The 24419-nt window shown below is 56.9% G+C and overlaps 8 protein-coding genes across 8 annotated transcripts; 4 read left to right on the top strand and 4 right to left on the bottom strand.

Moving 5' to 3' along the window:
* Positions 1 to 18: 18 nt before the first annotated feature.
* Positions 19 to 1233, top strand: GLOTRDRAFT_108105 (alpha-L RNA-binding motif-containing protein; the record flags this gene model as incomplete). Its single annotated transcript, XM_007871850.1, has 3 exons — positions 19 to 66; positions 117 to 572; positions 625 to 1233. 3 exons carry the CDS (start codon positions 19 to 21, stop codon positions 1231 to 1233), a joined length of 1113 nt encoding a protein of 370 aa, XP_007870041.1.
* A 501-nt stretch (positions 1234 to 1734) lies between these two features.
* On the bottom strand, positions 1735 to 2787 carry GLOTRDRAFT_132957 (uncharacterized protein; the record flags this gene model as incomplete). Its single annotated transcript, XM_007871938.1, has 7 exons — positions 1735 to 1858; positions 1920 to 1992; positions 2057 to 2144; positions 2201 to 2326; positions 2380 to 2436; positions 2490 to 2553; positions 2615 to 2787. 7 exons carry the CDS (start codon positions 2785 to 2787, stop codon positions 1735 to 1737), a joined length of 705 nt encoding a protein of 234 aa, XP_007870129.1.
* A 2261-nt stretch (positions 2788 to 5048) lies between these two features.
* On the bottom strand, positions 5049 to 5600 carry GLOTRDRAFT_132956 (uncharacterized protein; the record flags this gene model as incomplete). The annotated part of the gene is made up of 1 exon (XM_007871849.1): positions 5049 to 5600. The coding sequence occupies one exon, from the start codon at positions 5598 to 5600 to the stop codon at positions 5049 to 5051; it is 552 nt and encodes a 183-aa protein (XP_007870040.1).
* A 1904-nt stretch (positions 5601 to 7504) lies between these two features.
* Positions 7505 to 8417, top strand: GLOTRDRAFT_117937 (uncharacterized protein). The gene is made up of 2 exons (XM_007871848.1): positions 7505 to 8076; positions 8133 to 8417. The coding sequence occupies exons 1-2, from the start codon at positions 7882 to 7884 to the stop codon at positions 8304 to 8306; spliced, it is 369 nt and encodes a 122-aa protein (XP_007870039.1). The 5' UTR covers positions 7505 to 7881; the 3' UTR covers positions 8307 to 8417.
* Positions 8418 to 11096: 2679 nt separating this feature from the next.
* GLOTRDRAFT_48697 (glycoside hydrolase family 16 protein) lies at positions 11097 to 12818 on the bottom strand (the record flags this gene model as incomplete). Its single annotated transcript, XM_007871691.1, has 6 exons — positions 11097 to 11127; positions 11184 to 11265; positions 11328 to 11420; positions 11491 to 12157; positions 12206 to 12266; positions 12316 to 12818. 6 exons carry the CDS (start codon positions 12816 to 12818, stop codon positions 11097 to 11099), a joined length of 1437 nt encoding a protein of 478 aa, XP_007869882.1.
* A 1714-nt stretch (positions 12819 to 14532) lies between these two features.
* Positions 14533 to 18396, top strand: GLOTRDRAFT_140976 (uncharacterized protein; the record flags this gene model as incomplete). The annotated part of the gene is made up of 7 exons (XM_007871847.1): positions 14533 to 14780; positions 14867 to 15533; positions 15584 to 16499; positions 16553 to 16960; positions 17019 to 17241; positions 17301 to 17567; positions 17629 to 18396. The coding sequence occupies 7 exons, from the start codon at positions 14533 to 14535 to the stop codon at positions 17696 to 17698; spliced, it is 2799 nt and encodes a 932-aa protein (XP_007870038.1). The 3' UTR covers positions 17699 to 18396.
* Positions 18397 to 20550: 2154 nt separating this feature from the next.
* GLOTRDRAFT_123152 (uncharacterized protein) lies at positions 20551 to 21469 on the top strand (the record flags this gene model as incomplete). Its single annotated transcript, XM_007871846.1, has 2 exons — positions 20551 to 20772; positions 20837 to 21469. The coding sequence occupies 2 exons, from the start codon at positions 20551 to 20553 to the stop codon at positions 21467 to 21469; spliced, it is 855 nt and encodes a 284-aa protein (XP_007870037.1).
* A 274-nt stretch (positions 21470 to 21743) lies between these two features.
* On the bottom strand, positions 21744 to 23237 carry GLOTRDRAFT_96312 (uncharacterized protein; the record flags this gene model as incomplete). The annotated part of the gene is made up of 8 exons (XM_007871845.1): positions 21744 to 21798; positions 21898 to 21962; positions 22173 to 22183; positions 22237 to 22249; positions 22329 to 22511; positions 22576 to 22685; positions 22851 to 22890; positions 22953 to 23237. The coding sequence occupies 8 exons, from the start codon at positions 23235 to 23237 to the stop codon at positions 21744 to 21746; spliced, it is 762 nt and encodes a 253-aa protein (XP_007870036.1).
* Positions 23238 to 24419: the final 1182 nt, after the last annotated feature.

Below are 24419 nucleotides of genomic sequence, written 5' to 3'. Positions count from 1 at the left end.
AGACTGTAATTGGGCAAGATGAGGGACGCTAATATCTACGCTACGCGGAGGGCGCTGCCACGCATGGTGAGTATCACTTAAGACTGCACGCTCAACCTTCTGACCCAGCGGTACAGAGCTGGCACCCCCGTAATCTGTATAATCTGTGGCGACGCTCTCTGGGCAAGAAAGTACGGGAAACTGATTTCACCAATACCACCAAAACACTGTTCCAGCAGCGCTGGGCGGCGAAGCAGCTCGTCCGGGCGTACCACGGTGACTTCATCAACGAGAAAATCTTCAAACGGTGGTACCTCCCCGCGACGCTGCCCGACGTGCGGCCGCGGAAACGGATCGCGGGCGACGACAGCATCGACCTTACCAGCTGGGCAGGGCGCACGCGGACGGCGAAGCGCGAGAAGGAGCGGCTAGCGGAGGAGGAGGCGAAGGGCCTCGCGCCTGTGGGCAGTTTGATGTTTGCGGAGGTGGAGAGGCGGATTGACGTGTTCATCTTTCGGTGCTGTTTTGCGCACAGCGTGTATGAGGCACGGAGGCTGGTCATTCATGGTGATGTTTTGCTGAACGGGAAGAAGGTGCGCTTGGCGATTTTAGCTGTACTGGGTATCACTCATCTTAACTCTTCAGCACCAAAATGCCAACACCAGGCTGGCGCCGGGAGATATGGTCTCGGTCAATCCAAAGGCGATACGGTTCCTACAGCCCCTTCCTGAGACCAAGTCAGAGGAGAGCGAAGCTACGGAAGCATCCTCAGAAACGTCAACGGAGAAGACCGGAAATGAAGTCACCTCCGAGGCAAAGGCGGAGAGTGAAGCCTCCTCGAAAGAGACTGCTGAAAGCCAGGCGTCCGCTTCAGAAGAGGACCTCGAGGATTCCGAGAACGAAACCGAGAAAGCCCCCTCCAAACCCCGGCGCACCGAGCAGCTCTCCATCCTCGCTGAGCTTGCCAAGGACCCGAACCTCACACCCTTCAACCTCCCCAAGTACGCGTCCCCCTTCCTCTTCGTCCCCGCGTACATCGAGGTCTCCTTCCCGACCTGCTCCGCCGTGTACGTGCGCCACCCGACCGCGCGCCCGGGATACTCGGAGATCCCGACGCCGTTCGACGCGGACGGCGAGGTGGTGAGGTTGGCGTGGGAGTGGTACTCGCGTGTGCGCCCCCGGATGCGGAGCAAGAGCCAGCTGGCGCGCATGCCGGAGAGGAGGGAGAGTAAGGGGCCGTCGTTGGTACTTTAATGGGTCGTTAATAGTGAGCTATATGTCATCCCTGCCGGATGTGCAGAGAAAGTATGGGGCAATGCATCCAGGTCAGCGTTGTAGGGTTGCAGGCTGGCACGGGACGGTTATTCGTGGAAGCAGTCACAAGCGACGGCCTTTCGCGAGGTGAGCTCGCCTCGGGCAGCCTTTCCGAGACTATTTTGGAGGTTATCATCTCTGCCTTGGTTTAAGTCTTGCATGTGCGAAGAGTGAGGGGGACAAGCATTTGGATGATGGTGAACGAATTCATTGCGGCTGATACAGGAAACACGACAATGTGAGGATACAACAAGGTGAATTAGCACACGGTAAATAATTAGCATCTGCGAGAGGCGACCTCCGCAGGGAAACATTAGTGAATGGGAGTCGTAAGTGATCGTAGATATAACTCGTGAACGATGAAAACTAGGGCCTCCAGTTAGTTGACCGCTCAGTCCAGAAGGCAGCGTCGACCCTCACCATTAGCAATAAGTTAAAGGTCTATGCTTGAGCTGCGCCGTCATTTCGGAGCGCCTTTTCAGAGTCAGCTGTGCCCTGCCTTGTAGGATGGGGCGCCGGCTGATGGTGTAGGTAGTAGTTGGATGCGATGAAGACCATGACGGTGCTGTGCAGTCAAAGAGTCAGCTACGGACCTTTCAGTCGATATGACAGTTACTCAGACCCACCTGGCCAATGTGAATACCCAGCCTATCCAAAGGAGTACAATGTACACAATTATGTAGCGGTAGTGACTATATTCTAGGGGAAAAACGGTGCATTAGCTCTATACACAAGCGGACAACCGCTACGCAGAGATACGCACTTAAGGGTACCTCAGCTTCAGCGGTGATCGCTTGTCTAGTGGCTTCGTCTACACCACTGATGGTAGCTGAATGTGTTGCTCCGATGACCTATTTCAGAGCACTCATGAGCACTCAATACAGGAACAACCAGAGAGCATGCTTACAGTTGACGTGATCGATGCAGCCAAGACTGACAACATCGCTACCACGGCTCCGACTTGTTTGGCGGCTGCCCAGAAGGGCGTCTCCCGGGATTCGGGCCAGAACAGCAGGAAGAAGAATATGCTTCCCTATCGGTCCAATAAATGAGTCGTGCAAAGGGAAATCAGATGTTGCGACTTACGAATACGCAAGCATTGAAGACTCCTGCGAAGATTGTGAGGCCCGTCGCGCCCACTATCTAATGACCGGATAAGTCACGGTCTCGGAAGACGGTATTTATAGTAAACTCACATCGTTGTTGTATACATATACTCCTGGGTACCGCTTCTGCGAATGGTCTTGCAGGTGGAGATATCTATAACCCCGGAGGAATTAGAGCCACGCTTCACCATGATCTACTGTATGGATCTACTTACTTGTCAAGCGCGTATGTGGCCAGACACTCCGCCACGACCGTGATGACCATGGCCAATTGGTACAGGATGAACCGCTCCGACCGCAGGTGGTACGCCTTGTTCCACATATTCTTTGACTTGAAGGCAGAAGGCCTGATATTTCTCAAGTCGAGGCCAAAGACGATCGGATTCATGGCGGCGGAAGGGATGGCGGATTTGATCGACGAACTGTAGGAATGAACGGTAGGTAGGAGGATGGTGCTCCTGCTCGCGAGACAGGTTATATAACGACTCTACCTCTCGGGCACAACAGGGATTTAGTAAGCGAATGCGACATAATGTGATCCTTATTCATTGCGGACATTGGGCAGGACCGAGAAGGACCTGGATTGCCTTCCGTCCGGAGTGGGTCGGACGAACGTTTCGGAAATCGGCAGCATCCGGGTACTCGGGCCGACGCCACATTTGTCCATATACGGTATGTTTCGGCTTGGACGACGCTCAACTTGTACAGCAACTTCTGTTTTCAGGTGATTCGATAGGTTCCATCTCAAAAGGCGTACAGCTAGATAATAGTGAGACGGTCCTCCCGAGCCGGCTATGGACTCTGCCGGCTCAATGTTCTCTGAATCTTGGGTGCGCCAGGGTGCCGTGCTGACGACCGCGCCTGGCTCTCCGACCGGACTCGGCATGAACGACAGCTCTCGGAAAGATGTGCAACACGACAGGGATGCATGATGATAAAGCTGCGTGTCGCGATTCGTAAACATCATATATCGGTGCTGCAGGCTGACTCGGGCCGCCTCGTAGTCTGACCTAGCACAACGAACAACAGCGAAATCCCAACGCATGGATGCAGGTACGTATACGATTAATACCAGCTGATTCTCAATGACATCTGGGATGGAACCGACTTTCCTGCCTAGCCTAACCAGTGCGGCCTGGAGTTCATTGACAGCAGAAGACGGCGACGGGGCAGTATAGGACCTCACGAACACGAGAGCTCATGCCACGGTCCGGCTAAAAACAAGTATGAACAGTTGAAGATTTTGAAGACAATAAGCGGCGAAGTGAAGGATTTGACCAGGACTTGGGAGACGTCGAGATCCCAGGTAGCATTATAACCACGTTGACTGAGATCTCGACGTCTCCTTGTCGGTAACGGCGTTATCGACAACTTGGCCAAGAAACGCTCAAGGTCTCAGTTTCTGCTTTCAATGTAGAGGAGCAGCCAAATTCCTTGCTCTCCGAGACATCTCCACTGGATCAAGTACTCCAGGGGTTATGGGGTTCGAGTGAGTTCCATTCTGAAAAGACTCTGCAGGTTACCAGATAGTAGCCGTGTTCAAGATAGCGCCCCCCCTGGCAGTGGCTGCTCCTGTATCTCGGTCGCCTTCCACTGTTCCGGAGGAGTCAGAGTCCGTCATGACCTTACTATTGCACCTCGGACTTACCCCACAGTTCCTACAGATGCACCGAGCTCCGAGGAATAAATGCTCATAAATTCATAGCCTAACCGGACGCGAGGTCCGCTGAAGTATGTACAAGGACCCAAGAAATTAAACACTGATCCTACAGATGCACCGAGCCCCGAAGAATAAATACCTACAAATAGCCTAACTAGAGGCGAAAGTCCGCTGAAGTATGAACAAGAACCAAAGAGAGATATATCATAACCGATACGTCTACGAAGCCGAGATTGAAGAGAATGGCCTAACGGCGTCGCTGTATAACGAGAACTCGGGGAACCGAACGTCCAGCTGGACACCAGCGGCCTCGCATTCTCTCTTTAACCATGGCACTCCTTCTACCAAGAAGTCCTGAAATCCTGAGCTCATTCCAGAGCTACGTTTGAGCACCCATACCGCAAACTTTATGTTTCGAAGGCACCGGAATGGACGGGTATACACGTATGGGACGATCGCCCGGAATTTATGGATGTCGACAAGATCCCTGGCGCCGTATGACACCATGCACAACTTCAAGGTCTCAAAGTCCTTGGCAGGTTGGAAGATGAACGACCGATCCCAGAGGGCCCCGAGTCGCGAGATATGCCTGTCGACGGCGTCGAGCTTGAGCTCCTTGAAGACCATGCATTCGGACAGCATGCATATTGGAATTAGCCAAGGCCATCGCGTTGTCGTTGTCCGGAACGATATCGATAGGGCATCTAGTCGCGACCCCAACTTGTGTTGCCGAAGGAGCCGCCGAAGATGTTATGGCTCGAAGCTCTGTATGCGCAGCCTGATGAGTCGGCGCAAGGAGGTCGACCCAGTGCTATCTTCTGTCCGTCTCAGGTGCGAGAGCTCACGGAGCTTCAACTCTCCGCCCACGACGGTGAGACTGGATAGGTGCGGAAGAGGGGTGATGTGCCGCGGAGTATCGCTCGGGGTAGCAACCCAACCTTCTACGTGGATCTGCCGAAGGGAAGTTCCGAGCAAGCGCAATGCTTCTTCTAGCTGCTTGTCTCATGCATTCCGGCCGGCACTGCCATGTCAAGGTCTCCATCGGGGCCAAAGTTGAAAGGCGGCGCCAGGACTGTGTTTCGTGGAAAGGAGGCATGTTGGGTCAATCCGTAGGTGCGGGAATGCCGCGGCATGAAGAGGATATGATGTCCGATCACTTTCAGGTCGTTGGCGTGCAGGATCAGGCAGAAGCACCTGCCAATGAGGCGGGGCCTCTCGTCTATTGACGCGTGCCAGGGCATATCGCCCACGGTTGCATCGTGGACGATGGTGCGGACGACGTGTCCATATTTCTCCAGTGACGGGGATAACGCAGCGACATCAGTGGAAGGAAAGATGACCAGGGTGCGATACAGGTAGTGATTGACTGCCTGCCGAAATGCACGGGACGTGAGGGCAAGCGATGCGAAGGCATGGAGTTGCCGACGGTATCGGGCGATGCGCTCTATTTCCTTCTCCTTTGACACCGCCTGAAGTGGCTGGTCCGCGAACTTGTATCGGTGAATGTGCCAAGGCAACGGGTCCAGATCCTCAAGGACCATGAAGAGGATTCCAACTGGTAGCGGTGCCCACAGAGGCCCAGGGTTGCCTTGCGCAGGTTTTGCACGAAAGAGTATGTGGCGGAAAGACGAGCCGTGATTGATAGTTCTCGACTTCTTTGCTTCTGCTGATGTTTAGACGAGGGGAGTGATGAGAATGCTGGGACGGGGCGGAGACGGGAAGGGAAGGAAGGAAAGGAGGATACAGGCAGAAGATCGGGGGAGGGGGAAGGGGGGAAGGAAGGGAAGCCCGGGGCAGGGATCACATATATGGATCCACGGCTCGTATATGACTGGCACGACGGTCATCGACTGCCCGAAGAAGACTGGAATTTTGAACATGTGTACCTTTCAGACTACCTTCTGCAGAAGAAGGTTGAGAACCAGAATGTGGTCACTATGTGATGGGTTATCAGTGCAGCACTACCTCAAAAAATTCCCTATCACAAGCTGTATATGTAGCCCCGGAGTGCTGCATCCCAGTTAATCAGTCAATGTTTCACATAAGTCATCTCAACATAAGATGCAATCGAGTACATTCAGTCCAAATCAACTGAGAGACATCCAGTACAGAAAAACTAGCTGTAGTTTGAATCAATGCCTGATCCTCCAACTCACTTGTTGGCCCAGAAACAATCTGCGGACGCAGACGATCATGCCTGACCTACAAGCCCCATACGAGAGAGCGAGAGAAACGGAGGAAGGGTGGTTACTTATCATTGCCCTGATCTCATCCTTTCGTTTCTCACAGGTGCTTTGAACATCTTCATCTCCCTTTGATAACCAGAGAACAAGCATTCTCAGGGAGGTTGTCCTCCCTCCGTCTCCGTTTGTTGTGATTGTCTGATTGAGCAGATGTGACAAAGCCTCCACCGGCATCAGTCCACCAAATATCTGTAGGTTGACCAGTCGCGGCAGAGGCATGGGAACACTTGAGATCAGGAAGGGTGTCGTGTTCCAGGTATGAACAATCAGTTCTTCAAGCAACAAGGAGTGCATCGACAAAGCGTGCAGAATTTGCTTATCGTATCGCTGGGCTTTTGGTGCGCCTATCCAAGTAAGCTTTCGGAGTGCCGGCAGAGGTCGGCTGGGGATAGCGAACTCAGGTAATCCAGGATCGAGGGCCTTCCAGGAAGGGCAGGCCTGACGAGGGAGAAAGAGGCTGTGACTGCCATAGACGCCGAGCGCGTGGACATCTGTCATTGAGGCGAAGCACCGATCCAGAGCAAGATACCCACATCTGCTCAAACTTGGCATGCGGTCTTGTAAGAGAGGACCCGGGTTGACTGCGTCGTACACGAGGGTACGGACATGTCCACCATGTCTTTGCAGAGCCAGCGCGAGGCTACCGACATTGGTGTCGTTGAAGATGACGAGATCACGGTACAGATAGTATTCAACTGCTTCTCGAAATTTGCGCGAGGAACGCGCCAGCTTGGCAAAGAATACTAGTGACTGGCGGTAGAGCTCTCTTCGTTCGAGTTCACAACGCCAGTTTACATTCTTCTCCCAGTCTGGATAGGGCGAGACATAATGCGGGACGAAGGGCTTGAATATTTCCAGCAGAACATCGACAGGAATGTCATTCATTGTAGCCCCGGGCTGAGGATTCCCTGCCATCACCGTGCCACCTCCCGGGTCAGCAAGCGGCTGAGGAATAATGGCGAGCACCGAGGTCGCTGATGGGCGTGGACACCTTCAGTAAAATATCAAGCAAGACCCTAACACTTCAGAATAGCGATGAATCGGCTACTCGGAAGCCTGGAGGATACAAGAAGTAGAGGACTGAGTGAGTCGAAGTGGCGCTTGAAGGAGAGCAAGTCGTGGGCGTCGCTGACGTAACTGTAGCAGCCACAGGGGTTGGGCGAGCCGCGAGGCCACACGCAGTGCTTCCTTCTCGACCATCCTTTCCTCCGATTCCTATCCGGAAGAATCACCCATCTTCAAGTTTCAGAAATTCCTTTATCCTCAGTCCAGTCGGTCTACATATTTCCAGTCGACTCAATATGTGTACGCGATCATCTCTCTTATACTTGGCCGCTGGATTTGCCCCTGCGCTTCTTTTTACAGAGAGGCCTTTTACCTGGGATTTGGTATTCTGCCTGCTGATAGGATGACTTGACTGAACTGTCCCGGGTCGCCCCGAAGCGCTGTCCGAACCAAAATAATATCTGAATTCCTCCCGCTTCTCAGCAGATGCTCTTCTGCGCTCCGAGTGCATTGGAGGCGTCTCTGCAAGTAAAGCTCTATACAGTGTTTCTACTGACTCCCCATGAGGCTCTGAATGGAAGCAGCCAGACCTTTCAAGCTCGAAGCCCGAACCTCCAAGTTGCTGAATGTGGGCGTCCTGCAAACATGCGACCGACAATCACTACCGAGTACTCCTATCCCTCAGCCTCCGCTGAATAGAGGAATGCGCTATAGGCAGGCACTTCCCAGGACAATAAGTCAATCGTCTTACCCCCGATTCATCTCAGTGGTAAGCCGACCTTTGCACCCCTATGTACTGAGTTCTTTATTAGGCTTCCGGCCCAGTACATGTCCGATCATCGCTCTCGCACATCTGACACATGTTCGCGAGACCCAGGAGGACATATTCCTCCGCAGTGGAGGTCTTGTACACCTCTGGTCCGAACGGACCTCTCCTCCCCAATGGTTTCTGGAGTAGATCGACTTGTGTTCAGGCTCATGCCCTGGCAAGCGGTTTAATGACGAAGGTCCCGAGTCCTCGATGGTGGTTCGCAAGGGGGGAGACGCTATCAGGTTATATATTTTCTACGGCCTGATCGTCTTCTATTAATACAATCCATCCACACTGGGAATCCTGGGATCAAGGCAAGGGTTGTCCCCGTCGGTATTCACCTAACACCTACAACAATGTCAGATCGGCGTGAGTGATAACATTACCTTGGATACCTACCTCTCCTTAGGTATCTTCCCGAATGCGTACGCCCTCGTCCTTCTCCCTTCAATCTTTCAACGGTAACATTATCGCCTCGTCTTTGCCAGCCCTCTATTGAACGTCGCTTATCGCCGGCGGGACTATTATCGAAACCCACGACTGAATCAAGCCCCAGCGCTCCCGCCCTTCTTCTATTTGGTCCGCACATTCTCACCAGTGTCAGCAGCGCCTTGGCATCTGTTCCTCGCTATCATCATCCACGCACGACGCGTTAAGTACATTATGTGTTATGGGATGCTTGGAAGCACCGAGGCGCATCTTTCCAGTGTCCTTCTTCAAATTCTCCTTCCACCCACTTCCAATCAGCATTCCCAGGCTTCCGGCGGCGGCGACGACATCAAGCCTACGGATCTTGCTTTGATTCAGACGAACGGAGCTAGCTCCATTCTGGTATTCCCGTCCTTATTATACTCGCAGCTTTTCGAATTCACTAACATCTGCTTTAGGCCGATGTATCCCCGCCCTCCAGTTTAGGACTTTGGCCGTGCAGATCCTGGAACAGAATCGGTGGGAGTGCTGGGCGTCTTGAAACGACTTCCCGTCGGGAGATACATTCCTGTATGCTACCGATTCTCAAGGGACCGAGCGTCGCTGGAAAGAACTGTTCGGAAATGATTGCATGGTATTCATTGGGCTGGATGTTCTCTCAGAGTTATGCACTCGGTGCCGTAGGTGTAGGCCAGCGCTGTGCTGTTGTTGTCCCATCTGTCATGACCAGCCCGTGTTCCGGGGTGTGTCGCAGCTAATTACGCTCTAGCGCGGGGCACGTCACTGCGATGGCAGTTTCTTTGACAGCCAACCCCCCTTACTCTAATTACTGGTCCCTCCCCGCTCCCACTCCGCGCTGTTCTCTTGGGTATTTTGGTTCGTGCATCTTTTACATGGAGGTGACGCTCCGACATTTGGTCCTCCGAGCCAATACGTCGAGCGGCCAGGCTCGGACCGCCGGTACGCCGGAATATCAGACTGAACCCAAGTTAAGCCGCATGTCGGGGGTCAACGGCATAAAGTCGTGTCCGTATCTTTGACAACAACATCAGTTCGACCCCGCGTTTGTGGCGTGTTTACTCCCCACCTTGTCCCTTCGGTCGTGAAGCTGACACGCGTGATCCTGGTCCGGCCACCTACAATAATGGCCACAATCCGATGTTATCCAAATCAAGCGCTGCGCACATTACGTAGGGTCTCGTTCTTGGGGCATGCAGCTGAGCGTTCCCGACACCCCCGGCGGCACCAACCTCATTCTCAATTTACCCGAGCGTACACAGTCCTCGGGGACAAACATATCTCCCTTCTTCTCAATTGCCCATGACGCAACGGGACAGCAGTAGGCCGGCGGTACCGACGCGCGCGTCCAGGCCAGAAGACGCTCGCCGACACTTTCCAGTGCCGGGCGATCGACTCGCACCGTCGTACCAAGCGCATCAAAAAACTAAAATGTCCCTGGTTACAGGGGCTTTCCAGTGATGCTGCGTGCGTGGACCAGGCAGATGCTGTAACGCGGTCGATAACAGCAAACCGATGCCTCGTATACGTACGGCCGTCGGTCGACTCGAGAGCGAACATCTGCGACTTTGCATGTCAGCGGTAGACTTTGGCCACCGTCCGATCCACGTCCACTGGCAGGGTTGAGGTTACAGTCACAGCGCTACGCAGAACGATCAACCCAAATAACATTGCAGACGCTGTCATCCCCAGCATGGCTGCGGAGCTCCTGCCCTGTCAAGCATTCCATCGAACGCGCCCTTCCCTTCTTATAATAAACAACAACAGCAGCCTGAGCTAATACCAGCCAACAGGGCCCGCAAATTTTTGGTTCGTCTGCTGGAATATTCAGATGAAAGGGATGCCGTGGAGTGGGAGACTGCTCGTCCATTTCGATCTGTGTAGGACAGACCCCGGACACGGGGTGACGGGTAACGCGCCTTGCAATCCAGAACTTGCCTTGAAGGTTCGCCGCCATGCTGATCCAGCCAACAAGAGAACAAGGTGGTATCTATGCACCAAGCAATATATTCTGCATCGGACTGTATATAGTTACGGCTGTACAAAGAGGAGGATGGGGACGAAAGGAGCTGCGGTCGAAGATGTCCGTGGCAGCGCGTAAACGAATACCGCTATATCTGTAGGTCATGAAATACGATATGTATGTAGAGAAGAGGATGGAGGCGATGGATGCACCAAGAAAACGAGTGTATGTACGGCAAGCAAAGAGAGGAAGAGTCTAGGGTTGGTGGTGGGGTTCGCTACACGACAAGGGACAAGGGACACAGGACACAGGACAACAAGAGGCGGAGGGTAGTTGGACAAGGACAACAACGGCAAGAGCGTGTATCGGGGAGAGTAGGCAGGCAGCAATAACGTAGCAGAGTCCGTTCTAGGTAGGTCAGGTATATCAAGCACAAGAGGAGATTCATAGACAGCTCGTCCGAATAAGGCGCGGACTTGCACAACGTTCGTTCGCTCTTCGTCCGCGTCCCGAGGCGGTAGCGATATCGGGGTATCGATATGATTACAGTGTCTTTCGGCGTCGCCGTTCAGCACTTCTTCCACATCTTGACATAGTCACTGTTCTCCCATCAATACCCCCTCACACACGAACACAATAAAACTCAGACACTCACATCCTGAACGCGCGGTCATCAGCGCTGCTCGGCCACGTCGCGCTCCACGTATCCTGCGCCTGGGCAAAGTTATACATCGCAGCTACACAAGGACCAGTCAGCACACCCTCCTCGGCTCCGAGCGAACCTCAACCGAACACTCACTCGCCGACCCGTCGTACCACGGCTTGTCGCCCACGTTATCCGGGAACCACCCGCTCGTCCCGCCCGCCGCGAGGTCGATGATCAGGTAAAACTCTGCCGGAGCGAACAGAAGCATCAGCCCTCCCTTCACAGCATATAAGAGAAGAGAGACCCCGCCACTCACGCTGGTCAAACGGCGCGTTGGGCCCCGAGTTCTGCCACGGGTTGGGCACGACCACCGGCGTCGCCGAGTTGTTCATCGCCGTCGCGGGGAAGTTCCCCCTCGTCCAGAAACTGTTCTTCCCGCTGTCCGTCTTCAGGTTCAGCATCGTGTGCAGGCGGTTGTCCATGTAGAACCGCATGAAGCCTTCATCCCACTCCATCGCGTACGTGTGGAAGTCCTCGTCGAACCCCGCGCGCTTGTTGCTCTGCCACCCGTAGATCTTCCGCTGCAGCGTCTCCAGCGGGCCGTAGTTCAGGCTCGCGCGCGCAAAGTTCACGCCCTGCGCGCCGTACTCGAGCCCGTTGCCCCTTGCTTCCATGATGTCGATCTCGCCGGAGAGCGGCCACGGCCCGTACGTGTCGTCCTCGGGGAGCATCCAGATCGCGGGCCACAGCCAGTCGCCGCGCGGGAGCTTCGCGCGCACCTCGACCTTGCCGTACTGGATGGAGTACTTGCCCTTGGTGTTGATGCGCGCGGAGCGCACGGGGTTGATCACCTGGTAGCTGGACGAGTCGCCGTTGGCCGTGCACGCGGAGGAGTTGTCGGACGTGCAGTCGGAGAGCTGGTAGGAGCCGCCGTTCCAGATGTCGATGCCGTCGTCGGTGGAGAGGGTGGGCATGATGTAGAGCTGCGACGCGTCAGCGGGAAGAAGAGGTAAGCAAAGCTGGAGACTCACCTCGCCGTCCTGGGTGTAGATGTTCTTCGAATCGTCCGTCGTCATCTCAAACTCGCCATTCCTACACGCCATCAGCGCCCGGTCACCCAAAAGAGCAACTCGAAACTCACCCAAACCCACCGAGCTCGATATCGTAATTCCACGTATTGCTCGTATCCAGGCTATCAAAGTCATCCTCGAGCACCAGACACAGCTGGCTATCCTGGAGGACCTGGACGCCCGCATACCCGCGCCAGCAAATAATCCCCGCACACCCGAGGCCCACGAGCATCCAGAGCACCGTCAGCCACCAGCTCGCGCGCGCCCACCCGTCCTTCCGCCCAATCCACGGCTTCTCCTCCTTCGTGAGCTTCCTCTCCAAGCGGGAGCTGGGCATGACGGGCTTGGCTTTCATCGGCAGGCTGGGGAGGGACACGGCGCTGCCCGCGCCCTCCGCGCCCTGGCTCGCGGCGTACATGTACGCGGGCGGCGTCCAGAGGCTGCTCGTGGGCCGGCTGCTCGGGCTGAGGAACGGCGCGCGGAAGGTGGTGACGCTGCTCGTGCGCGGGAGCGCGCCGGCGTCGCTGAGGTGGCCCTGGCTCGCGTTGTTCGCGCGGTAGGTGACGCCGCCCATGCCGACGCCGTTGCTGCCGTAGGTGCTGCCGCGGGGACTTCCCCCGTCCCGCGCGCCCTCTCCCATGAAGGGCGCGTACGGCCGCCCGAGCTCGCCGAGATCGCGCTCGCTGCCCGCGCGCGTGCCGAGCGCCTGGTAGCCGTTGCCCGCGGGGGCCTTCATGCTCTCCATGGAGCTGCGGCGGCTGGTGACGCCGGGGAGCGGGTCGGGGTTGCCCGGGTGGCTCTGGAAGGGGAAGGGGTACGCGGAGGGCGGGGCCTTCGCGGCGGCTGCCGGGGGCGGGTAGGAGTCGCGGTAGAGCGCGGCGGGGGTCCAGTTGGCTGCGTCGGCGGGCGGCGGCGGGGACGTGCCGCCGGGGGTCTTGAAGGGGTCGGCGGAGGTGGGCGAGGCGGGGTCTTCGGGGTAGGAGGTGACGACGTTGCTCGCTGGGGCTGGGAGGGGTTAGTAAGGTGTTTGGGGATAGAAATTGCGGCGAGAAGACCGGGCCCGGCCATTCCTCCTGCCAGCGACACTCGACGTCGACAGCATCAATGGATCACCGTCGCTCGGAACGCCTGGAAGACGTATTCCGTCCAGAAATAGGGCTGATGCGCTGCCGACACGCGGCAGGCGCAGGGAAAAAAAAACAAATGCTCACCTGCAGAAGAGCGCCTGCGGTGGTGATTCCTGGGTTTCGGCTGCGTGCCAGCGGGCTGAGGCGCGTCGCTCATGCCCCAGCTCTGCCTGCGCGGGTCGGAGACGCGGCGGGCGCCGACGCCGGCGTTGTTGGCGGTGCTGCTGGTGTTGATGACGTCCCTGTCAGAGTCGCTGCCGGGGTCGGTGGAGGCGGCGTCGGACCAGGAGCCAGAGGCCCTGTCGGGGCGGTCGCGGGCGCCGAGGAAGAAGGGGCGCGGGGGGGAGAGCGGGGACGGGGCGCGGGGAGCGTTGGCGAGGTGGTCGTCGTCGCTGGACTGGCGGCGGGTGGCGGCGTAGCCGGGGCGGGCGCGGCCGAGGGACATGGCGGCGGAGGACACTGGGACGGGGTGTCGGACACGGTGTCTGGTGGGGGAGCCCGCAAGGAAGGGGCTCTTTTGAGCAGCGAGGCCAACTCTGCCCGTGCCATTAGATAGCCGCGCTTCCGGGGTCCCTCTCCATATCGTCTGTCTGATCGACGTGACGTGACGCCTCGATAAGCTGCCGGCGGCTGCCGCGGCTGCTTCGGGGAATGCCTGCGCTGCTTGGGGCGCGACGGCGTTTGCTGTCCGCTGCACTCCATTCCGGCGAGACACTTGCATGTTGAGATAGTGTCGTTTGTAATTTCGTTGCATTTTCTTTGCATTTTCCTTGCATTTTCCTTTCATTTCCCCTTCATTTCTTCAGAGTCATTCCCCAGCACTCACCACCCCCTTCGTACCAATGACGCCAGCCTACGTCACCCAGGGCGCTCGTTGAAACGCGTCGGCAGGGCGAGCGCTCTCACCGATCGGCGTCCGGATCTGACACCGGCTGAACGGTTCCCAAACAAGCAACTGCACTTCCCAGCAGGGCAGTCGGTCCCGCCGCTGCTGCCCCGCCCGAAAAGGCAAGATAGGCGTTATCAGCCCGGGGTTCCATTTATACTTTGCCATCGCCATAAGAAGTCCTCCTCCCTGCCAACTCTCCGCCGCGTGTCCTCCTCCCCCCTCTTCCCCCCGTCCTCGTCGTTCTCCTCGTCGTCGCCGTCGTCGTCGCCGCCATGGACTACGACCGCTACGACGCCTTCCTCCACCACATCTTCAAGCAGACTCAGGGCGACGCATGGTTCCGCCCCACAGAGGACAACCTCGCCTGCGGCGTCGCCCTCCGCGTCGCAGACGGCGAGTTCCGCGTCTTTCCCTATGAGAACATCGCCCTCGAGCCCTTCGAGACCGCCGTCAGCGCGCTCAACCCCGTTGTCGCCGTCAAGGTCCGCAGCGCTGCCGTGCACGCTGCCCTCGCTGAAGTGTGAGTTTTCGCGGAGGCATCCGCCCTGCCTAATCGGGCGGCGTCCGATCGCGACTATATGCACCATGCTAACACCCCCCTTCCAGCGGCCCAGAAGACAAGTCCATCTACGTCGACGCCAACACCCGCATCCAGATCCTCGAGACCATGATGCTCCTCCCCCACGCCGACAAGGAGCAGAACGCCGCCTTCATCCGCGACGAGCGCGTCCTCGTCGTCTGGTCAGAGTCCGTCGACACCATCGTCCCCATCTGCCGCGACTTTGAGGACCGCCTCATCAAGCTCCTCTGGCGCTCCCGCCCCAACGCCCACCTCGGCGCCGCCACCTCCTCGACCTCCCACCCCAACTCTGCCTCGGGCTCCGTCTCCGGCCACTCCACCACCAACTTTTCGCCCAACGCGATGCCGCCGCCGCGCTTCAGCACCATCGGCAGCAAGCTCGGGCTCGGCGTCGCCGGCAGCTCAGCCAGCCTCTCCGAGGACCCGGAGAAGGGCGGCGTCGGCGAGGAGAAGCGCAGAAAGGTGAAGAGGACGTGGTATGGCCGCAAGAAGATCGTCGAGATCGATCCCCTCGCGCCCGAGGAGCGTCCCGTGCGCATCCTCGCGCCCATTTACAATGGCATCGCCGCCGGCCTCGCCCTCTTCTTCATCGGCAACGGTATCAGCATCCTCCTCCAGGAGATGCTCCTCGACGGCACCTACATCCGCTTCGCGCTCTGCGCTCTCTGTCCGCTCCTCTTTGCAGTGTCTTTGGTACGTTGGACTTTAAAAGTTGCTGATTGAAGACTGACCTGTCTCCCCAGTTCTTCGCACTACAAATCGTCCAGAACGTCAGCATGGCCATCGGCCCCGTCGCGCAGTACCACGAAAACTCGCGCTACTTCAGTGCGGTCAAGCCGCGGCCGAACAAGCTCGTCGACAACAACCTCCCGCACATCACCATCCAGATGCCCGTGTACAAAGAGTCGCTCGAGTCCGTGCTCGCGCCGTCGATCGAGTCGCTCAAGAAGGCGATGCAGACGTACGCGCGGCAGGGCGGCACCTCGACGATCTTCATCAACGACGACGGGCTGCGCGTGATTCCCGACGAGGAGCGCGACGCGCGCATCGCGTTCTACGCGGACCACAACATCGGGTGGGTCGCGCGCCCGAAGCACGAGGATGCGCCGGACGGGTTCAAGCGCGCGGGGCGGTTCAAGAAGGCGAGTAACATGAACTACGGCCTGGCGCTGAGCTTGAAGGCGGAGAAGCACCTCGCGGCGCTGCAGGCGCAGGAGAAGGCGCGCGAGGGCGGGTCGGCGCGCCGCGGGAGCGGCGGCGAGCCGCGCGCGTACGGGATGCAGTATCAGCACCATGATGGCGGGGATATGACTGCCATGTCGCCGACGAGCCCGAGCGGGGAGGCGGCGGGTGAGTGGGAGGATCTCGAGGAGAAGGCGCTGCAGATGGCGATCGAGGAGGTGTTCGAGGCGAGCGGGCAGCGGTTCCGCCCGTGGGCGGCGAATGGGCGGAGTTGCCGTGTTGGCGAGATTATCCTGATTGTGGACTCGGATACGGTTGTGCCGGAGGATTGTTTGCGGGATGCGGCGAGGGAGATGGCGGAGGACCCGACGGTGGCGATTATCCAGCATGAGAGCGATGTTATGCAGGTTGCGCATCATTATTTCGAGAATGGGATTGCGTACTTTACGCGGAGGATTAACAAGTGCATTTCGTTCAGTGAGTTTTCACCGAGCTGTTTTCTTTGATGTGTGGTGTTGATGGTTTTGCAGCGTGCGCCAACGGTGAGGTCGCCCCCTTCGTCGGACACAACGCGTTCCTGCGGTGGAAAGCCCTGCAGGACGCCGCGTTCGTCGACCCCGCGGACGGGGAGGAGAAGATCTGGTCCGAGAGCAACGTGTCGGAGGACTTTGACATGGCGCTGCGCCTGCAGATGCGCGGGTTCATCATCCGCTGGGCGGTGTACTCGCAGGGCGGGTTCAAGGAGGGCGTGTCGCTCACCGTCGACGACGAGCTCAACCGCTGGCAAAAGTACGCGTACGGGTGCAACGAGCTGCTGTTCAACCCGCTCGTGCAGTGGTGGCGCAAGGGGCCGATTGCGCACCAGATTCATCGGTTCATATGGAGTGCGGCGCCGTTGCATTATAAGCTGAGTATGATGGCGTATATGTTTTCGTACTGTGAGTGCCGTGGTTTCCTCTATCTTGTTTTGAGAAGGTGGACTGATTGTATGGGCAGACGGGATTGCGGCGTCGATTACGATCGGTATTGTCAACTACGTGCTGCTCGGGTTCCAGTTCCCTGTGGACGGGTTCTACATGCACTCGTTCGAGATCTGGCTTGCGACGACGATTGTGTTCTTCGGCTCGGGTAATGTGGGCTTCACGATCCTCGAGTACCGCCTCGGCGAGAAGGGCCTCATCATGGGCTTTATCGAGAACATCAAGTGGATACCGTTCTTGTGAGTTTCTTGCACGCAGTGGTTGTGGGATTGTTGTGCTGACGAATGACGCACCGTAGCTTCTTCTTCTTCGGCGGGCTGAGCATCCCCGTGTCGCAGGCGCTCCTCGCGCACCTGTTCTCGTACAACATGACGTGGGCGGCGACGAAGAAGGAGGTCGAGCGCTCGAACTTCTTCAAGGAGATCCCGAAGATCTGGAAGCGCTTCTGGTTCCCGCTCACGGTGTCGGTTATCATTGTTGCGGGCATTATCATCCTGTCGACGCCGCTTGTGCCGATCGCGTGGAGAGTGGATGGGTCGGCGTGGGCGGTCATTTTCCCTCTTGCGTGAGTGCTGCTCGTTTTTTATTATTTTGGTTGGCAGGAGTGACTGAAATTCTTGGTTTAGCATTGTCGCCGGCTGCCACATCCTCTTCCCGATCGTCCTCAACCCCTGGCTCATGGTCTTCTCGTACTAGACGAGCGGCCTCACATGCGAAAAACACACGACACACGCGCGCCCCGTCGACGTCATCTTGGTCTCCAGGTCTTCTTCGCGCGAGCACACCGATGATACCCTAATGCCGCACACATGCTACGTATATACCACGAACGTTCCCCGCGCGGGGAGAGGAGCTGCATGGTCGCTCTCCGGCTTTCGTCTCGCGCACGCGCATACATACACAGGTCTTCGCCGCTGTCTCTCGCTTGGTCCCCCGCTCGCTCCCCTGGTGTACATATGCCGTCCCCTCTTTTGGCCGCGGCGTTGATGGGAGACATGCGCGTTGGACGCGACGCGATCTCGCTGCATACATTCTCCCTGGATGATTCCCGCCCCACCCCGTTCTTTTTCTTGGACGCTTTATATATCCCCTTGCTCTCTATCTGTCTCTTTCGTCTGCGGACTCGCTGAACGAACTGTTACTGACTGAACTGAACTGTGCTCTGTGTCCCCATTGTTGCATCCCAAAATCATGTTGTCTCCCAGTCTCCACGCATTCTTATCGATATCACCCTTACATGTACTTACCACCACGCCTAGGGACACTTGCCGTCTCACATTCTATACATCGTACAGTAAATTTCGCTAGATAGACAGTGCTTCCGCCTGTCGTGTAGTGCAATGCGTACATACAGTATTGCACCTGTGCAAACTACACTTTGCCGTAGATGACGCTCTCGGTCTGATCGATTGAGTAAGGGTCGACACTGACAGTGACAAGGCGTTGCCAATGTCAGTGTGCTTTGATACCCGCGGTAGGGTCTCTCAGGTGAAACCGGTGACCTTGCGAGAGTAATTAGAGTAGAACAGGGTGTGAAGTCATTGTTCGCGTCATGGAGAGGACCCTGGCAAGCTTAACAACGCGATTTGTCCAGATGACCGCTGTTTTCTCCAATTTTCCCGGGATGTTCTCTGGGACTTGTTGGGAACTGTATGTTCTAACTACGTCAGGGCAGGATCTACAGCCCACCCGCACGTGTCGGGAGTGGCCCCGGAGGTTGTATGTCAAAGGAAGAAGCGGGGTTAAACTGTGGCGGTCTCCACAACGTGGGGTACTGTAGGCATCCCACTCCGAACACAGATGTCCTGCATCTTCGGCGGGAATCGTGAGGCGTTACGCGGTGGTTGAGGTCTTCGCTTGCGGGTGCGCGTGGGCATGAGGGGAGAGGGAGGTGATGGATGCTCTCGTCGGTTTGCAACTTTGCGGAGCGCACTGCAGGCTGGGCGGCCCGGCGTGTGTTGATTCGTGGGGAGATCGTTGTGGTATGAGTGAGCCCAGGAGGCAATGCCGGAGGAGTGGCGAAGTGTGTCCGGGCGAGCTAGTGCGGGGTAATCACGATCCGACCTACCATGGAATTTTGAGTCATGGTGCCACTCCGTAAACATTGGGAGGCGGGATATCAGTGTAGAATTGCAGCTTCTGCAGGGGCAGAGCCTTCAGGGACGGGGCGCATTGCGATTCTCAAGTCGGATCACCTACCATCCGCTCCATCCAGAGTATTGTAATCGTACGAGATGAGGTTAGGCACTGTTGCTAGAATAGGAGATGCTCGGGAGAATCGACGTTCCAGCCTATCCAGTTCATGCATGCAAAATATAGCTCGAACCAGAGGACGCCACCTGGAGGGCACTGCGTTCTCGTGCACAGACGTAATATTCTGGAGCCACGACGGGCGGTTATGGCACGGTGGTAATGCAACTAGAGAGAGCTTTCATACTGGGTTGGAAGAAATCGTGCGACACGAAATTGGACCAGTCTGGTCCTGTTGTCGAACAATGGGGGCAGTATGATTTCTCAATGTGTCCGGCAAATTGATCCGGTGTAAAGTGGATTGCTATGTTGTCTTACTGATGGGGGACTTTCCCTGTACCGGATGGAGATTGGCGGAAGACAAGCTAGGAGTCGCAGCGCAGGCCAACCTTCCCTTCCCTGAGACAGCACACCAGTGGCAGTTGTGTGGAATCCTTCGATCAGGCTGGTAGCTGGTTGCAATTCGGTATGTGGCCCAACGACGTTCGAAAGAATGGTCGAGCACCTCCGCCAGCGCATATGAAAGCTGGTAGAAGAACACGACCAGCCTTTCGACCGCCGCTAGAGAGCCGCGCGCGAGGACCTTCAATTCCGGGCGCTGTTCTGGAAAGTTAGTTTCAACGCGAGCACAGGACGCTTGATTTTCGTCGGAGCACAGCTTATCCAGTCAGCACCGTTCTGTTCCGTGCTGGGTAAGAATACTACGCCGTTCTGCTGGTCCTGAGCAGCCGATGACGTCCGGAAGAGTGGTTCAGCAGCTCTGCCAGCGCTGCTGAGGCCTCTCTAGAAGAGCCACCGTACCAACCCTTGCGACAGTCGCTAGAGGGAAACTAGTGGAAGCAGCTCCAGTCCTGGAAGCAGGACAGGGAGTGAATACCCGTTGAGAACAACGAAAGCCAGCTGGAAGACGAGTGGCACTGAGGCGCTTGATTTCCTTCGGAGCACAGCTCGCCCCGTCAGCCGATATTCCGTTCTCTTCGTAAGAGAGAGCACACCGATTGGTTGAAACGCTTCTCCTAGTAGGACGTTCGAAGGAAGCTCTGCCAGCGTCTACGAGCTCCAACCGACCATCCCTGCGACCGTCGCGAGAGAATAGTTGTTCCATTCGGGAAAGCATGCAGCTTCAGTAGCGGGTGCAGCAAAGGAATGGCGCGATAACGCAAACAGAAATTTAAAGCCGAGCAAGCTTCCGTTCGCTCACGCGTCCGCACGCGTCGGACTCACGTGCCCTCGTCGCGCCTCCCTCTTACCTTTGTCCCCTACACCCGGCCATCGCTCAAAGCTTATTCGCCGCAACAATGTCCGCAGATACCCAAAGTACGAGCGGTGCACTGGGCAAGATATGTAAAAACAGAGTCTGCCGCACGCCGATCGCCGACAACTCGCGGTACACGACGTGCGAGGCCTGCAGGGCCAAACGGAGCGACGCGAAGAAGCGGTCAAGGGTCGAACAGGGTATCGCGCCGGACGCGCAGGGGTTTCATACATTTCGTTTGATGCCGGGGCATTACGGGGCAACGGTGCGTGCACTGCGTTGTATTCCACTATACCCGTTGGGCTCGTAAGACTTATGATCGTATGTAGTTTGTCGTCCAACAGAATCCGTCGATATATCCTATGCCGTACCCACCCCCCGCACCCTTCTATCCCGTCAACACTACGTGGCCTCCCGCGCCCTACGCGCCCGTCGCCTCCACCTCCGCCGCGGCATCCTTCCCTGCACCGAACCCCGCTCCCAACCCCGCACCCCCCGCTGCCCCCTCCCCGCCCGTGTCAGAGTCGGAATCCGAATCAGGCACACCACCCCCGCCACAACCGCGTCAGCGCCTGTGCACCACCAAGAAATGCCGCAAGCCCATCCCGCCCGAGTACGCCTACCGCACCTGCGAGAGCTGCCGCACGCGCAAGCGGTCCGAGCACCAGCGCGCGCGCGCACGGGCGAAGAAGGCGAACGCGACCGCCGCACCCAAGTCGCCCGCGAAACCGAGCGCGCGGAAGAAGGCGAAGGAGGATAGGGCGCCGAAGAGCGTCGACGCGGCGGAGCGCGAGCGCATGGCCGCGCTGATACGCCAGATGGGCGGCGTGCCGTCGTGGGAGAAGGAGAGGCGGAAGAAGGGCGGGTCGGGGTCGCCGGCGGGCACGCCTGCGACGGGGGGTTCGGCGGTGGAGACGCCTGCTGCGAGTGTCACTGCGCCTTTGGGCACGGCTGTGTCTTAGTATGGGATGGGCTCAGATAAGATCGGAAGGACTGTTGAGGGTAAAGGCATGCCTCGGTGCAATGCAGCGACTGTTACCTATTGTATGCTAATAATGCAAGAATCGTAGTATACTACATAGTGGTCCCGCGTGTATACCACCCTATTTAAATACTAGCAGACCCTCGACTTGCCTTCGACAGCGGCAAAGCTTGGGGTGATGAATCAGCCCCCAATAGCTGGTGAAGTTGATTGTAGATCGGAAGAGGGCCAGCAGCTGGAGAATCTAAGAACTGTCAGCCGGCAGGCTGCTCAGTCGCGCTGTTGGTTGCCATCCCCATGGAAGGAAATCTATCACCAGCCGTGAGTCAGGCCCGCTCAACGCCATCCTATATACGACGACTGGACAGCACGCATGCTCCCGGCCCTCGCAATCCATTCGAGACGCACGTAAACGGCGAGCCCACCGTGCCGAGGTCATAGCTGTCTATAATCGACTGCACACTGGCAGACACCTATGACGAAGAAAAGCAAAGTTCATTCCTCTTCGTATCACCTACGGGGTGATATGTGTTAACACGCGTATGTGCCGGCCACCAGAACGTACACCCCAAGCAATGTGAGGATGTAGTTAAGGAGCGTCTCGGCCATACGCCAGCCTGAGGCCCGGCCCATTTGTGCTCCCCGAGTCCAGATGGCGGGACGCTATCCCCCAATAAACGAACCTCCACATCGCCTGTTAGCACCGCACGCGCACCCCTCATCCTTGCACGCGTCCTGGCAACTCACCCGGACCAGCCATCTGCAAAGCGGCAATATTCCTGCGTTTAATACTTGTAGAAAAGGTAGGAACTTGATGTGAGGGAGGGAGGGACGCGCACCGAACGGCGAGATCGTGAGACAGCACGCCCGAGAAGACGGGTATCACGTCCACGATGGCCCATGCCAGGGCCCCACGTCGCTGTGATGATCCCCACCCATGCGGACCACGCAAGCACCGTATTCGAGTGCTTGTGCCGCGAGGAGTGGATGACGCGGAAGAAGACGCGGCGCACGGGGACGGACTACCATCGAGCGGTAATGTCACCGGCCATGAAGCAAGGAAGCAAGCTGAGATGACTGACGCACGGAGTATAACGACCCGAGGTAGATGATGGTGGGAATCGCGAAGCTGGTCGCGATCCTCTTGTAGATGGGCTGGAGGGTGCCCACGGCTGGCGTGGCAACGTAGTTGTTCCCTGTGTAGTGATCAGGGTGCCAGTGAACACGCTACCCTCGCCCAGGGTGACAGCCCAGAGGGCCGATCCAGGTGGATGCATAGTTTAATACAGAAGAAATGGAAGCATGAGGCGAAGGGGGTTAATAGAAGGAAGCAGGATACGTGTTTACCTGCTATCACGCACCTTTTGGAAAGTCCCTGGGGTCCCTCATTTCTGCTATGAACTGCAATGCGAGGTAAAGGCGGGCAGAACAACGCAGAGGAACGGCGACTAACTAGTACTCACGGTCGTAAGCGTAATCTGCCCGATGAAAGTATAGCTGATGTTCAGGAACGAAGACGTGCCTGTCCGCTCGGTCAATACCATCTTACACCTCGTGTGCCGCGGCGAACAGCAACCGGAAGTATAAGTTGTCACAGTCGGCGCAACGCCGGTATACCCCAACGGATGTGACTGCACGCCAGCAAAGACGATCATAAGCAGGGCGGAGATGCCCATAGTGGCTGCGGCGAAGGCGCCCAGCCCGCCGAGGTCGTTGAGCGTGCGCGGGAGGCTGACGAAAAGGCACATGACAACCTGAGGGCGCTGAAAGCGACTGTACACAGGGCTCCGTTTGAGATTGTGTTCAGAGGTTCTGCGCCTATTATGTAGTGTAGCGCTACATAAGGATCGTTCGTCGTGGTAGTAGGGAATGATGGAGGCCGGTACAGGGGAGGGGGGAATACATACCCTGGATGAATGTATTGTCCGGGTTGAACATGATAGCCGCCAGTTTATACGCTCTCTTGGATCCGCCGAACAGGACGCGTCCAATGTCGCACACGTCCCTGCCAGTGATCTCGAGATATTTCATACAGAGGCGCCAAAGTATCAGGGAGGTATACTGAACGCTTGTGGCAACGGGTATTGTCACGATTGCCCCTGGTGCGAGGCCCAGAACGGAATACTGGGAAGAGTAACGCCGTTGTCTGCCATGGCATAAGGTCAACATCCAATATCATCTGCAGCCGGATAGGCGAAGAGGTATTACCTTCTGCCAATAACATATTCTGTACTGGATTACCTGGCCACTCTCAAGAGCGATCTGAGTAGAAAGATCGTAGCTGAGTTCATTACTAGCTTCGTTCGATGCGGGCCTGCCAGGTCTTAAGCACGTCCCTTGAAGAGTACTTCAAGTCCGTCGGCGCTACTAAATCCGTCATACTGATGGGCGTCCGGGGCGACAGAAAGGGCGATCTTTCAGCACCTAGAGTATCTATAGACTGCCTGCACCAGGCTCCTAAACCATCCGTCCTTAGCGTTCTCGCTCCTCCTTTACTAGGGCGCACGTGCAGTGTTATGTAATACAAATCTATTTTTAATTTATTACCGGATACAGAACGAACAAGAGGAGGAGAACGCTATAGGACGGCTGGCACAAATGTCGTCGCCGAGATCCCCGAGGCTGACTAAGCGGACGGTGGCTGAAGCCTTTCAGCAGCGGTCGGCGGGCCTTCACGCAGCCATTTGCAACTTATTACCTTGGGATTTACCGCTCGGGGTACTTTATAGCAATGTAAAAATGTCCTGACTGAATGGTATACTCATGCAATGGTTATCAGTAGTACCGAAGGCTGAATATCCGGCTGAAGGGGCATAATGGCTATAGACAAGCCCCTCTGAGCGTCAGAAGTATACCAAAGGTATTTGCATTGGTCTTAACCCATTTTAGCACCCGTTTATATGTGTTCTGAGTGAGCTCGACGAGGTAAG

This window comes from Gloeophyllum trabeum, assembly GCF_000344685.1.
Source record: "Gloeophyllum trabeum ATCC 11539 unplaced genomic scaffold GLOTRscaffold_00015, whole genome shotgun sequence".
NCBI lineage: Eukaryota > Fungi > Basidiomycota > Agaricomycetes > Gloeophyllales > Gloeophyllaceae > Gloeophyllum > Gloeophyllum trabeum.
The sequence above is the reverse complement of the archived record's forward strand: the minus strand, read 5'-3'. Positions and strand labels throughout refer to the sequence as shown.